The sequence below is a fragment of the Ogataea haglerorum genome, assembly GCF_019207285.1.
Source record: "Ogataea haglerorum isolate 81-453-3 chromosome Unknown 81-453-3_NODE_18_length_154056_cov_99.240163, whole genome shotgun sequence".
NCBI lineage: Eukaryota > Fungi > Ascomycota > Pichiomycetes > Pichiales > Pichiaceae > Ogataea > Ogataea haglerorum.
In genome coordinates, this window is record NW_025065168.1 from 86,768 (window position 1) to 100,524 (window position 13,757).

Consider the following 13,757-nt stretch of genomic DNA (forward strand, 5'->3'; position numbering starts at 1 on the left):
GTACATAAAATGAACTATAGCGTGCTCAGCGGCGCCGCCACGCTGACGAGAACGTGCTCTAGTGATTGTATCTCTTTTCGAGTCTGGCAGCCTGGTTGTGCTCCCTCCAGATAAGAAGAGGAACAGCGTTAGAGGTGAAGATCTTCACCACGGGGAAGGAAGAAAGCAGTCCGTTCAGCGCAGACAGGGCAGGGGTGCTGTTCAGTCTTTCGGCCACCCAGGCCTGTTGTTCCATCTCCTTTGATCTGTCGTAGGGCATTGTCTATGTTAATTAGTTTTATTCAGCAAAGTGTAATATGAGATTCAATTAAGAAGAGCGCTTTATTTAAATCAAGGCCCGGCCACGGCGCGGCGAAACGGTTTTTTCCCCCGGCTCTAAATCTTTGCAGTTAGCTCAGGAACAATTTCAAAAACATCGCCAACAATGCCCACATCGGCAACAGAGAAAATAGGGGCCTCCTCGTCCTTGTTGATTGCCACAATCGTCTTGGCGTCCTTCATACCCGCCAGGTGCTGAATGGCTCCCGAAATACCAACGGCAATGTACAGGTCTGGGGCAACGACTTTCCCGGTTTGCCCCACCTGCAGCGAGTTGTCGCAGAACCCAGCGTCAACGGCGGCCCTCGAAGCACCGATGGCAGCATTCAGCTTCTCGGCCAGCGGGGTGATCAGTCTATCAAACTCCTCCTTGTTCTTGAGTCCGCGGCCGCCGGCAACAACGACCTTGGCAGATCCCAGATCTGGCCTCTCGCTCTTGACGAGCTCTTCAGAAACAAACTCCGCACTGTTGCCCGCCTCAACGTACGGAACCTCTTCCACAGGCACGTCACGAGTATCCTTCAGCTCGACAGGTGCAAACGCAGAGCTTCTGACAGAAAATAGAACCTGGCTGTCCTTGGACTTGACAGTCAAAATTGCGTTACCAGCATATGTTGGTCTCACAAAAGTGTCCGGAGAAACAACCTTGATGATATCCGAAATAGGCTGTAGATCCAGAATGGCCCCGACGCGAGGAAGGAAGTTCTTTCCCACAGTGGACGCAGCAACAACAAAATTGGAGTAGTCGGAATCTTTCAGCAAGCTGGCGACCAGCGGAGAGACTTGCTCTGGCAGGTAGTGGTCGTACTTTTCAGAAGGCGACACCAGGATCTTGTCCACGGAGGTGACCTTTGAAACCTCCTTGGCGGCATCGGCAGCGTGCGGGCCCACCAACAGAGCTGTAATTGGCTTACCCAGCTCCTGTGCCGCAGTTAAGGCCGAAAGCGACGAAGGAGTGATTTTGGAGCCAGCGGTCTCGACAAAAGCCAGTGTAGAGCTCAGTCTGGCGAATGCCATGCGCTGACTCAAGCCGACAGTTCTAGAAAGTCCAAACATGGGTGTCAGTGGAATGAAAACGAATGCCTGGCGTATGTTACTTGGTTTAATTTCGCTGAAAAAGATCCTGTCGCTAATTCCTTGAAAATATTATCCATTAGGTAAGCGAGTCGTATGTACACTATACAAGTTTTTGTCTCTTTAGCGTGTTCTCGTAGTCTGGCTTCATCTTTGGCTGCAGCGGCTCCGGCTCCGACTCTATCGGCATCGGAGCAACCACCTGTGCCTGCTGGCCCGCCACCGAGTGCGAAGTGCTATTTTTGTTCACGGGGTTGAACGGATCGTTGACTGGATAAATCAGCTTCTTATCTATGTGGTGCTTCTCCAGGATGTTGTACAGATCGTTTTTGGTGAATGGCTTGGCCAGAATATCCGTCATTCCATGGTTCAGATACGTTACCAGGTCCTGATGCTGATAGTTCCCTGTCATGGCGATGATCGGCGTATCCACATCGAAAGATCGGATAACAGAGGTTGCTGATGCTCCATCGAGATTTGGCATCACAATGTCCATCAGTACCAAGTCAAATTTGACCTTTTCCAAGACATTGATAGCGGCCAGTCCGTCTGTCACCACCTCCACCGTGCAACCGTACTTCATCAAGAATTTGCTGCAGAGCTGGATGCAGACGTCGTCGTCTTCAACCAGCAAAACATGCATTCCAGAGCCATTCGTCCGTCGCACAATACGGTTGTCTTGCTGTGTTCCTGCCGGAGGCTGGGATGCTGGTTTAGTAGGCTCGTTTGCGGGAATGTATTGTGGATGTTCCTGTGGAGGCGCCTCCACTGACGAAGGCATGCTACCAGCAGGCTGCGGTTCCTGAGACGGTTGATTTTGGTCGATGAAAGGAAGATTCAGTGGCGGCAACTCAACGCCCATCTGGGTCAAGGATTTGGCCAAGATATTGATCGCGCGGGAGTACGACTCGTTGATTGATTTCGACGTCAGAAAACTCGACACCATCGTATTGTACTTGGTGTTGAGAATGTTCAGCTCATCATGGAGTTTCTGCACCGTCTCTGTCAGAGACTGGTTTTGCTTTTCCAAAAATCCAAAATTGTCTTGCAGATTGCGGAACTGCGCAAGAGAGACCGTGTTTGATGAAGCGCCGGTGTCTCCCTCCTTCTTAGCCGTCACCTTTCGCTTGATATTCTCAAGCGCCTCTTTATTATTTCTCTGGAACTCGGGATGCTTAAACTCCCACACATTCTCGATACTGTATCTCTGTTTGAGCTCGTTGCTAATTTTCACCTTGTGGAAATCATACTTGTTGAGTTGGCGCACAAACGAGGCAAAGTTACTATGCTTGAAATGTTTAGGCAAAACCTGTTTGGTGAACTCGTTTGTATCTGCGATAATAAACGAGTCACCTGTCTCTGACCATCGGACAATATCTGCGTAGCGGTTTTCCTCGAGCATCTGGAAAAGCTTCTTTACAAAGTCTGTTCCTGATGTCTTGGCCCCATCAACGTCTTTTGGAGGAGGAGACGGTACCCCTGCTGCGAAAGCTTCTGTCCCGAGTCTAAAATCATTCATGCCTTCCAAACTCATTTTGCGTCGTTTAACTGTATGGTATGGTATGCTGCGATGCGAGCCGGACGAGTGTGCGTTCAGTACTTTACGAGCAAGTAGTAGCGAGGAACATACAATTTTAGCCAGGTTTGTTTTTAGCAACATTCTAGATGAAAAAGCCGGTTCGCACACGACCCCTGCCAAGGCGTGGGGAGCCAGTGCACTGCGATACAGCATCCGGTGTATAGAATACTATTAGTTTATTAACGCTATACGAATGACTGGCGCTATTTGGGCGGAACCTGAAGCTGGAATTCCATCAGGCCCTGTCTCATGTCCTTGTAGATCTTCGGCTCGAATGGAACGACGTCGTTCTTAGGGAACTTGGTAATGGACTTTTGAAATTCCGAGTTATGTTTCAGATCGGTATCTATCACGTGCTTTGAATGTGACGTTTTGGCCAGTTTCTTGTACTTTGTGCTCGATATTGACACGGACGACACTGAAGACGAGTATGTTGGCGCTTTGGGAAATTTAGACATAGACGAAGACATCGGGCTCTGCAGCGGAGTGACGCCGGACGACGTCGAGGTGGCGATGCTGTTGCGACGCGAGTGAGGGCGAAAATAGTTCGGTATGGTCTCGGGAATGAATTGATGCTGTTGCGAGTAGATAATGAATGTAGGCTTGGACGATGCGTTGATGGAGTGCGGGATGGTCGTGGGCGAGCCCATGCTGTGAGTTGGCGAGGAGGCTGACAAATTAGAAGAGACGGTCGAATTGGAGGACAGTGAACATGCGGAAGAGCTATTAACTGGCATTTTCGGAGCGGTCTCAAACACAAATGAAAATCGGCTTCCGGAATTCTGCTTCGAGTGGCTCGGTGATTTTGATGCTTTTTTGGGAGTTGACGGCAGCGACTTTCTTGCGGAAACCGGCGTCTTTTGTGCATCAGCTGGATTTCTAGCCATCGTGGTGGTGGCTATTGCTGCTGCAGACGACAGTGACGAGACGCTAGGTTTTCTTTTCGGCGCAGCCTGAGACGATACAGCAGCAGCAGCTGCTGCAGTGGCCATTTGTGTCGTGGACAGGGATTTGGCCATTTTATTAGCAGACTTCGGTGGTGCCCGAGGAGTCTTTGGTTTTGGCTTCAGTTTGGGCAAAGCCATTTTTTTGGCTGTCGGAGAAATAACCTCTTGCTTGAAAACGAGTGGAGGATTTGTTTTTGGAGACGACCGTTTTTGGGCAGACTGCGTTGAAGACTTTATTCCCAAACCCTCTGAGCGATGTTCATTGGGCGTGCTGATCATTTCAAGCTTGATATATTGGGTGAGGTAGTCGTCGATGTGGGCTGATTCCTCCGACGATGGTTCTGTGGTGACAAAATCCTCCAGATAACTGGGGCTTGTGCTCACGTAGTTACCCGCGGAGGACATGGAAGTCTCTGAAGTGAATCCCAGATCCGGGCTGACTTGGCTTGCAACGCTATCCGTGGCGCTTGGGAGAGGAATAGGGTCGTCCAGTGGTACGTCTAGTGGTATTCTCTCCAGATATTCAAAATTGGAGTAGTCAGTAGCGCTTCTTTGGATTGACTGCGGGAAGGGCTGCCTGTCATGGAGGTACTGAACATTATCGATGCTCTGATGGTAAAAAGAAGAGGTCGGGCAGTGATTATCCGTCTGCAGACCCTGTTGGAACGACAGCGAACCGTTGTGTTTGTGATAATTCGTGGGCTGGGGGCGCAACGGCCCGTGATTCAAGTATTCGGGCACAAACTCGTAAGAGCTGGAACGTCTGGAGGTTCCGTTCATTGTGGTGTGACTCGCAATTCCGGGTTATTTTGTGCTAGCAACTTAGCTATATTAATACCCGAAAGGGAGATTGGGACAACAGTAGACAACAGGTGATCAGTTCACACTGGGAAAATTGAATGGCAAAGGTTATTCTAAGTCGACCTAGCGGCTTCCAGTATCCTGATATTGATAAAGTGGTGAAAATTGCCTCTGGTAAGAACTTTTTATCTGGTATTTGGGATATATGTTGCTTTATCGAAAAATAAAAAATGGCTTGCTTTTAGCGAAATTGAATAATATAAGGTGGAAGGGTGCGTGCGTTGCGTTGCACAATAGAATTCATTTAGACGGTTCACATGCAACAGGTGTGGCTTGCGCCGGTGGAGAGGGTCGTTGATCGGCAATCTCTGTTATACCAGAGGCCTGTCTTTTTTAGCGGAGCAAGGGTCTCTACAGCGACGATAATTTGTACTGTGCGGACGATCGACGCATTACAAATAAAAACTTCTCGTCTATAGGTTCCACCATGTTTGCCCGTGCCTTCCAAAGTTCGCTCCGTACACCAAAGTTCCGGCTGGCGCCTCCTGCCGTGAGATTCTTGTCCCAGGAGACAAGATCTGCGATTGAGCAGGCCATTTCGTCTGCACCTGTCGTGCTCTTCATGAAAGGTACTCCACAGGCCCCAGCTTGTGGCTTTTCGAGAGCCACCATTCAGATACTGGGACAGCTGGGTGTGGATCCACACAAGTTTGCTGCCTACAATGTCTTGGAAGATCCGGAGCTCAGACAGGGTATCAAGGAATACAGTGAATGGCCTACCATCCCTCAACTCTACGTCAATAAAGATTTCGTCGGAGGCTGCGATATTGTGATGGCCATGAGTCAGTCGGGCGAGCTAAGCGAGCTCCTTGAGTCTGCTGATGCTCTGGTCCCAGAAGAGGAAGAGGACAAATGATCAATGTATATAGATTCAAATACGATGTTCTCCTTTGCCTTATGGCTTATAACCAGTAATCGTTACAAGCCCCATTTAAGGAGGTTTAATTTGGCCGCCTACTGATAGAAAGACAACAGTGTCTTATCCTTCTACTGAAGGACGGCTAAACGCCCAATATTTCCGTGTTAAACTATACATCCTATCATTTTCTGTCATCAATCATGTTGTTCACACCGTGTCTCAGTGCGTCCTTCAAGTCGTCGAAATTCTCAACATTCTTTGGCCTGAATAAGCGTGAGCCCCTGCACCAGGAGACTGCATAGTCAAAACACCCTTCGCCAACCGACAGGTAGCGGGAGAGCAGCGATCTGGAACTTGGCCCCTCGGCAAGGTCCTCCACAGACAGAGTGAGTCCGGTGGTTTTCTTGATACCTGCAAGCACCATCGAGATTAAAACCAGATCAAAGGCATAATGCGCATATTTGCCAATCTAGTGTTAGGCTTCCGCAAGATCTACACAGGTACTCACTCCCATTTTGTATATATAAATTAATTCATCTTTATTATGTGGCTGTGCATTTTTATTTTTCATCCCAATTTTTGCTTCATTTATGGCGACGCCAATCTCAGCTAACCTTCTGCTCTCGCTGAAGCCGGCAAAGTTGTTTAGCAATCACGTGCCGAACACGCCCATAACGTCTATTGATTTTGACCACACAGGCCAGTTCCTCCTCACCGCCGGCGTCGACGAAAGCATACATCTCTACGATGTCGCCAAAGGAAGACATGTCAAGCCCATCTACTCCAAGAAATACGGCTGCCATCTGGCCAAACTGACCAGCAAGGAAAACACTTGTGTGTTTGCATCCACCAAGGAAAACGATACAATTCGGTATCTATCGCTGCATGATAACTCTTTCATCAGATATTTCAAAGGTCATACGGCCCTGGTGACAGATCTGGCCATGGCCGATCTTAATCATATGTTTGTTAGTGCCGCCTACGATTACAGTGTCCGCCTGTGGGACACGAGGAGTGCCAATTGCCAGGCTACTCTGGTGACCGACGACATCCCGTTCTCCATAGCCCTTGATCCATCGAACACAGTCGTTGCCATCTACAACTCTAGTTCAAATGTCCTATCCCTGCATGCGGTGGCGCATATTACGGAACGGCCATTCGCCACCGTGGTGTGTGACTTTGCAAAGCCGTCGTCTGTCACGAAAATTGACTTCATGAACAATAATAAGTATATTTTGATCACCACCAATTCCACCGAGCACTTCCTTCTAGACGCTTTCAAATTGAGCCTGGTAGCAAGACTACCAGGCCAATTGCCTCTCATCGAGAGAGAATACCCCGACACCGGCAACTTGGCGGTCTCTCCGGACTGCCGGTTCATCTTTGGTGGCAATGGCGACGGTTCTGTACTGGTATGGGACTTGAAACTTTTGTCGACTCAAGAACTGCCGGCAGTATTGCATCCAGTCAAAAAGATAGAAAATGAGACGAAAACTCTTCCGCGAATGCTTCTGTTCGACCCCCAGTACTGTGTGATGGCGTCGGCAGACTCGGAGCTGTGTCTGTGGACGCCAAGCTCATAACTCGCTTACATCCACATATCTAATATCGGCATTTTCTTCGCACCACTCACACCACTGCTTGAGGAAAACCACATTGCTCTCGCTAACTGTTTCCATGTCCCCTACAACGCACAGCTGGCGCTTGGCCCGACTGATGGAAACGTTCATACGTCTATAGTCATTCAAGAATCCCACATCGTGCGAGTCGTTCGACCTCACCAATGACAGAATGATCACCTCTTTTTCGCGTCCCTGGAAACCGTCCACAGTGCTGATTTCGATGTCTGGAAACGGATGCTCCGTCTCCTCTCGAAAGAGCTTTCGCAAGCAAGACACCTGGGCACTGTACGGAGAAATAATTCCTATGTCTCTCTGCTTCACGTTATGGTCCTCCACCAAAGAACGAACATGTTTCAGAACCACCAAACATTCTCCATCGTTATACCTCGAAGCTTGCAGACCTGCTGAATCATCTTCAGCAGAGTCTGCTTCCGGGAAGTCGCCTCCCTGAGTATCGTACCAAATGATCTCCTCCGCAACGTTGTCGTCTTCGGGAGACTTCACATACCCCAGGTCCGAAAGTTTAATATTTTCGACTGAGGAATGAGCGATGAGCCTTCCGCCATAGAGCGCATCACTGAAAAACCTCATGATTTTCTTGTTCATGCGGTACTGGATGTCAAGGAAGCAGGTGAACTCTTGGTGATTTCTGTGCACTTCGATTAATCTATCAAATAACGTTTTGCTCAATGTTTCGACCACTTTGGCATTTTTCTTCGTTTTTATCGTCGGTGACAACTGTTTGTTATCGCCTGCAATGACCAGCTGTTTCAAAGATTGATGATATATCAACGGGATCCAGCAGGAAGGCTCCAAGGCTTGTGAAACTTCGTCTATAATGATCGTGTCAAACAAATCTCCCCTTTCGCGGATACAATTCACGACTTCTCTTGCCGAGGACCCGTGAAGAGTAGCTGTCACGACCTCCGAGTTCGAGAGAACATCGCTGTATGCTTTCTTCGATCGAAAACGCAGATCCTTCTTTAGCTCTTTGATTGTTTGATAGAGTTCTCTGCGCTCTCTGTAGCTCTTTGTTTTCTTGATTTTCCGAGTCAACTGATTGATCTCTTGCAGAATATCTCCTAGTATCTCGCCTGACTCGCTCTCTGCTATGAGATCTAATGAGTGACGCAAAATCTGGGGCAGAATTCTCGCAGGATGCCCAATGCGGACCAGCCTTGAGTAGTTGTTGTCTGAGAAAAAAGGCGAAAGTCGTTCCAGTATGGTATCGATCGAGATATTGGAGGGCCCACAGATCAGTATACGTTTCCTGCCTTCAGACTCTCTTTTCCTCCACACCATCTGTTTGACGAGCTCCACTATGGTGCTTGTCTTTCCCGTTCCAGGGGGGCCATGGATTATGCTCAGATTGCTTGCCAGCGAGAACTGAACTGCATATTTTTGAGAGGCATTAAGACTCTTATTGAACCAATTGAGCTCTGTCGTTTGGTACTTTAATGGAGGCGGGATAAATGCAGACTTGCCCAATACAAGCTTCACAAGCTCAGACGCCGTATCAGAGTCTAGTTCGCCCAGTTTCCTCATTGTTGACTCCATGCGATTGTAAGTGATCTCGTTGTCCACCTGAACAAGCCATACCTTAGCGTCCGAGTTGTAAAGAGAGTAGACTTTCTCCTCAATTGTGGCACCTTCGGCTGTCATTGAGTCGTAGTTGAGAGCAATGTTGATCTGCCGCTCGCTCACAAGCACCACCACACCGTCAATCTGGACACTCGCTTCCTCGGCATCGTCAACGTCTTTCTTTTTAGATGAGTTTTTCAGCTTTTTAGTGTTCATATCGGAGCCATACTTGTCCAACTTGACAATGTCACCGACCTTGAAGTCACCTGTTTGGATCGCCCCATTGTCTTTTCCGACAATAGAACTATGAGGAACCATCTCCACGATCTGTTTGCCCCCAATTCCAGTCCGCACGTTCGCAATTCTCAGATTCAGCACTGCTAGGCCATTGGCACTCAAGCTTTTGGGCGAGGCGCGCGAGATCAGCTCAGATGTCTGTTCGAAGCTCTCCTGGCGCTCGACGGCCAGACATTCAAGAAATTGAGAGGAGAGATCAACATTTGACTGAGACATGGAAGATAACCCTACAGAGAAAAAAAAAGATGTACAGAACTGCTTAGCCTCGTGTTACATGAATCATATATCAATTCTCTAGTGTTCAATTTATGTGCGATCTTACATGATGACCAAGTCACCAAACTTCTCCTTGTAGCCTGGCACCTCGAATCTACCCTTCGACACCATGTCTTGGACCTTTTCTTCGACGTCTGGTCTAGCCTTGACGACGTCCTCCACGGTAAGTTGATCAAATGGTCTGGCGCTCTCGATGTTCTCAAGCGTCTTTTCCAAATCGGTAAGCTCGGCAAGAACAACGCTTTCTGTCTCCTTTGCGTTTTCCAAGGCCTTTGCCTCGAAGGACTCAATCAGCTTGAGCTGTTTAGAAAGGTTGGTCTTGGATGGAGTGAATTTGGAGACATCGCTCTGAATCTTGTCAACGATGGCAGAATTCTTCAATGTGCTCTTGTAGAACGCAAAGTCGACGTTGCTAGGTTGCTGTTTCAGTTCGAACAAAACTCTCTTGGCTTCGTCGTTTCTCTTCTTGAACGAGGTCAATGCAGCTGCCGTTTGACCAGAAAGGCCCAATTTCGACACAATTTTGGTCCAGTCCAGCTTGGTGGCGGCAGATTTGGCAACAGAAGACATCCTTTGTTTGTTGATAGTTTCCAGTAACTCCGATGATCAATTCCTCGTCAAAGTAGTATATTTATCCAGGATCTGCAGATGTGGTCAATCTAAGCTGTTCGTCTTTATCTCAACCAGGTCTTTGCCTATAATATCTACCAAAGATATACTTGAACGTTCAATTTAGAATTGTAAAAAACCGGTGTCTTTTTCTGTCGTCCAATCAACATTGGAAAAAAATCATTTGTGTGGCATTAAGTCGCGCGCACAGTATTTTCTGACTTATGCCCTTGGAGAAATTATATGCCTGAAGCTAATACATCTTTACATCAGTATACACGATTATTGATCTCATCCATGGAATCGTAAGCAATGTCTATAGGTCCAAGAAGCAGTTTTTTCACGTAATTGACTTCCGTGGATAGCTCTGGATTCTTCCGCCGGATCTGCTTCATCTCAATTTCAATTGGAGATGTGCAGTCGATAACATCACCAATAGTGGCATCACTATCCAAGCTATCTAAATACTCTCCTGCCTCTTTATCATCTCCAATTTGAGCAAACTGGTAGCAAATTGCCTTTTTCGGCAGATTGTTCTCTGAAAGCTTTTTCTGAGCCATCCTGATGACCTTGCCTAATGTGTACTTGTCTCCGTTCGGGGAGCCGTCCGTAAAAGTGACAACGAGTATAGGCTGGCCAAGTTTACGGTTGAGCACTTCTGGTTCAAGGATTGTTGTGTACAAGTTCGTAGCGAGTGGAGTGGCGCCATTAATCGCGATGTTTGCCATCACGGTGTTAAGTTGCTCCTCTGTCTCGATTCTATCGCAGTCAATATTAAATTTCTGCCTAAGAACAGTATGGATCTCATTATTGTGGTTCATGAATTTCAGTCTCAATGGTTGTGGACTAACGTTAATTTTCATGAAAAGTTTGAGGAAATCGTGTAGCTGTTGTAATCGATTGCCTTTCTTCATTGAGCCCGAATTGTCAATGTAGAATATGATCTTGAATAAACAAAGTTGGCATAAATCATAAAAAACGTACTCCTGATCTTGTAATCCAAATTCCGCAGCAACTTCTTTGATTCGAGTTAGACACTTGGACTGAGCTAGTTGACTTATTACTGCCTGGTCGTTCGCGTACAATGGCACCCCGTCCAAACATGAGTTTATCACCTGCTTTTCGAACACTTCTGCTAGTTTTTTAGCTTCTTTATTTCCACCAAACAGGGCTTTACGTTTCTTTCCGAGTTTTCGCAAATGCTCATCAAACACCTTCGGTGCTTGCAGTCGATTTATGGTACCCACGCAATACTTTAACAGCTCCCCATAATCTTCACCAGATTTTGATGGTGGAGGACCACTCGGACGCTCATATGTCTTCGATTCGGTCATGTCCAGTCTCATTGGAAATGCAGCGTTCAATATATATCAGAAATATGTGGCTTAGCAGAACCCGATTATTGTGTTCTATCTCCATATTGTGGTCATCAGGGTCCGAGATGCATGCATTTCAGACTATTTTTCTGCTGCGCCTTATTTCGTGCATTATCAGAGGGATTCAAGCTGCTCAAGATTTTTTCTGTTTGGCTGATGATATCGATAAGTTGCTTTCTAGCCGCTTCATTTGTCTCCAGCTCTTGGTGCATGTGACGCTGTCTCTTTATGATAAATGCTTCCATCTGCCGCAATCTATCGAGAAATGAAGAGAGCGTGCCTGCCACTTGGTTTTGACTGGCTAACTTCAAGCTATTACCGCCGACAAGTGTAGTGTCCTCCTCGGTTTGATTTGTTGAATCTCCTGGCCAACATCTTGGAGATTGGCTTCTGCGAACACTTTCCATGTCTCCTTCGATCAATGACGAAGTGATGATGGGATCAAGACTGAACTCGTCTATAATTGTGGCACCTAACTCGGATTGCGATGGAGTCCCCATACATTGTACTTCATTAGGATCAAATTGCTGTTGCTTTTCAATTTCGTCGTCGCTGTCTACAACCCTTCTTTTCCTACCCTCTTTTTGAATTTTTGGCTTCCAGGAAGAAGTTTCGGCATTATTTACCTTCCAAGGGGTGCTGACCATTGATCTGGGTTGACTGTCACTAGAGACGATGCTGACTTTTGCTTTCTTTTGGCCATCTCGGTGTGGTTCACTTGGGAGGAGGAGAGACGATTGGATCGACTTTTCCTCTTTTCTATTGGCCCTCAGTTTGGCATTTGCCGAGGGAGATTCAGAAAGCTCGGGTCCGCTCGAGGAGCCGTTTATGCTTTTTATAATAGTATCTGCGGAGTTCTCACCAACGGGTAAAACTGATATGGAACTAAACACTTTTCGGTAGCTAGTCATCTAGAAGCGGTTTATCCCCTTTTTCATAAAAATATCCCCTTTTTAATAGTTTAGGGCTGTGTCGCATAATTTACTAGTATCCATTGATAATACAGAAAGTGAAAGCAGAGGACACAAAACACACTAATCAGTCTATTTTGCTGCTGGAGTATCTCTCTTCTTCATGTATCTGCCATTTTTGGCAAACCTTTTCGGAAGCTTCTTGTTGAAGTCTTCAAGGATCTGCTCCTCCTCCGTCCAAGCGGATTCCCTGCAGCCGTATTCGTCGATTGAGAACTTCTTTGACTTCGAGTAGCTGTCTGCAAACTCAACGTCAGTAATGGATTTCTCTAGCTCCAAGTCTTGGTCGACAACTGGGTCAATGTGGGAAACACCCGAAGACGCATTTCTAGAAGAGTCTGGTAGAAGTTCTCCATCCTTCCTTAGTTGGAGGGCGGCAACTTCCGCATACGAAAGCTTCCGAACTTGAATGTCAATAAAATCATCTTCCAACTCAACACCATCATCGTGCACCTTCCTCATAGCAATCACCTTGTTGGTTGAGTCGTTAATTTTCTTAGGCTGCTTTCCCTTAGTGGCGACTGCTTCAGGACCTGACGCTGCAATCGATTCTTCGGCGCTTCTGTTGCCGCCAAATGGCCAGAACCAGAATCGAGACTTCCTGGCTGCCGGTGCCTCAGGAGACACGGTATCGTACTCGAACGTGTTTAAATCAATCACTTGTGGTTCCGAAGACGTGTCAGCTTCGGAAGCACCGGGTTTGTCGAATGTGAACATATTGAATTAGCAGAGAGCGTGTGTTTTGATCAAGCTAACCGATTAGGGCTCGTGCTTGTCAGCAGGGCAGATAATTGAGGAAAACAAAAAAATGGCTAGCATGATGGCCGTATATGGGGAAATCTAACGCACTCGCCACATCCAGCGGATGCCAGAAAAATGTTCTCTGACGCCTTTTTTAGTGGCAAAAACGACAAGCGTGAGCGCGCACGCTCTAATGTGTAGAGATAAACCTTCTCTGTGCTCAAGAAATGGCCAGGGACTCTCGTGGATCCTCTGGTGTTCAAGACACTGCCACAAATTTCTTATCTATGTGGCGTATCAAGCAACAGCAATTAGTTGTAAACAAAGCACAGTCGCCCTCGTGCATGTACATCTCTGCACCATAAAACGCGATCCGACCCCCATTACATATTGCTCAAGAAGGCAATCGCCCAAATTGCAATTGAGGTGTCCTGCACGTCTCTTATACAAATACCCTCGCTCACGGACTTCGTGACCATTTTGTTGTGTGCTCCCAATAAGCGGGGTTCATCTTAGATAAGATATTTTTTTGATGCTATTCTGGTGTAAAGATGTGTCGCAGAATTCGGAACATTGCTGGCGAAAGCTGGGTTAGAACAATCAGGTGAGGCTGCTGTACTAAGTGCTGAGCACTGTAGGGAAACTT

At 47.2% G+C, this 13,757-nt stretch overlaps 11 protein-coding genes across 11 annotated transcripts; 2 read left to right on the forward strand and 9 right to left on the reverse strand.

Moving 5' to 3' along the window:
• Window positions 1-375: 375 nt before the first annotated feature.
• Window positions 376-1,374, reverse strand: KL911_005063 (uncharacterized protein; the record flags this gene model as incomplete). The annotated part of the gene is made up of 1 exon (XM_043200424.1): window positions 376-1,374. The coding sequence occupies one exon, from the start codon at window positions 1,372-1,374 to the stop codon at window positions 376-378; it is 999 nt and encodes a 332-aa protein (XP_043052208.1).
• Window positions 1,375-1,495: 121 nt separating this feature from the next.
• KL911_005064 (uncharacterized protein) lies at window positions 1,496-3,052 on the reverse strand (the record flags this gene model as incomplete). The annotated part of the gene is made up of 1 exon (XM_043200425.1): window positions 1,496-3,052. One exon carries the CDS (start codon window positions 3,050-3,052, stop codon window positions 1,496-1,498), a length of 1,557 nt encoding a protein of 518 aa, XP_043052209.1.
• A 122-nt stretch (window positions 3,053-3,174) lies between these two features.
• KL911_005065 (uncharacterized protein) lies at window positions 3,175-4,698 on the reverse strand (the record flags this gene model as incomplete). Its single annotated transcript, XM_043200426.1, has 1 exon — window positions 3,175-4,698. The coding sequence occupies one exon, from the start codon at window positions 4,696-4,698 to the stop codon at window positions 3,175-3,177; it is 1,524 nt and encodes a 507-aa protein (XP_043052210.1).
• A 338-nt stretch (window positions 4,699-5,036) lies between these two features.
• On the forward strand, window positions 5,037-5,635 carry KL911_005066 (uncharacterized protein; the record flags this gene model as incomplete). Its single annotated transcript, XM_043200427.1, has 2 exons — window positions 5,037-5,047; window positions 5,122-5,635. The coding sequence occupies 2 exons, from the start codon at window positions 5,037-5,039 to the stop codon at window positions 5,633-5,635; spliced, it is 525 nt and encodes a 174-aa protein (XP_043052211.1).
• Window positions 5,636-5,819: 184 nt separating this feature from the next.
• KL911_005067 (uncharacterized protein) lies at window positions 5,820-6,062 on the reverse strand (the record flags this gene model as incomplete). Its single annotated transcript, XM_043200428.1, has 1 exon — window positions 5,820-6,062. One exon carries the CDS (start codon window positions 6,060-6,062, stop codon window positions 5,820-5,822), a length of 243 nt encoding a protein of 80 aa, XP_043052212.1.
• A 166-nt stretch (window positions 6,063-6,228) lies between these two features.
• On the forward strand, window positions 6,229-7,124 carry KL911_005068 (uncharacterized protein; the record flags this gene model as incomplete). Its single annotated transcript, XM_043200429.1, has 2 exons — window positions 6,229-6,827; window positions 6,947-7,124. The coding sequence occupies 2 exons, from the start codon at window positions 6,229-6,231 to the stop codon at window positions 7,122-7,124; spliced, it is 777 nt and encodes a 258-aa protein (XP_043052213.1).
• Window positions 7,125-7,215: 91 nt separating this feature from the next.
• On the reverse strand, window positions 7,216-9,354 carry KL911_005069 (uncharacterized protein; the record flags this gene model as incomplete). The annotated part of the gene is made up of 1 exon (XM_043200430.1): window positions 7,216-9,354. The coding sequence occupies one exon, from the start codon at window positions 9,352-9,354 to the stop codon at window positions 7,216-7,218; it is 2,139 nt and encodes a 712-aa protein (XP_043052214.1).
• Window positions 9,355-9,456: 102 nt separating this feature from the next.
• KL911_005070 (uncharacterized protein) lies at window positions 9,457-9,984 on the reverse strand (the record flags this gene model as incomplete). The annotated part of the gene is made up of 1 exon (XM_043200432.1): window positions 9,457-9,984. One exon carries the CDS (start codon window positions 9,982-9,984, stop codon window positions 9,457-9,459), a length of 528 nt encoding a protein of 175 aa, XP_043052215.1.
• Window positions 9,985-10,292: 308 nt separating this feature from the next.
• Window positions 10,293-11,369, reverse strand: KL911_005071 (uncharacterized protein; the record flags this gene model as incomplete). Its single annotated transcript, XM_043200433.1, has 1 exon — window positions 10,293-11,369. One exon carries the CDS (start codon window positions 11,367-11,369, stop codon window positions 10,293-10,295), a length of 1,077 nt encoding a protein of 358 aa, XP_043052216.1.
• An 83-nt stretch (window positions 11,370-11,452) lies between these two features.
• Window positions 11,453-12,310, reverse strand: KL911_005072 (uncharacterized protein; the record flags this gene model as incomplete). The annotated part of the gene is made up of 1 exon (XM_043200434.1): window positions 11,453-12,310. The coding sequence occupies one exon, from the start codon at window positions 12,308-12,310 to the stop codon at window positions 11,453-11,455; it is 858 nt and encodes a 285-aa protein (XP_043052217.1).
• Window positions 12,311-12,442: 132 nt separating this feature from the next.
• Window positions 12,443-13,087, reverse strand: KL911_005073 (uncharacterized protein; the record flags this gene model as incomplete). Its single annotated transcript, XM_043200435.1, has 1 exon — window positions 12,443-13,087. The coding sequence occupies one exon, from the start codon at window positions 13,085-13,087 to the stop codon at window positions 12,443-12,445; it is 645 nt and encodes a 214-aa protein (XP_043052218.1).
• Between the last annotated feature and the right edge of the window lie 670 nt (window positions 13,088-13,757).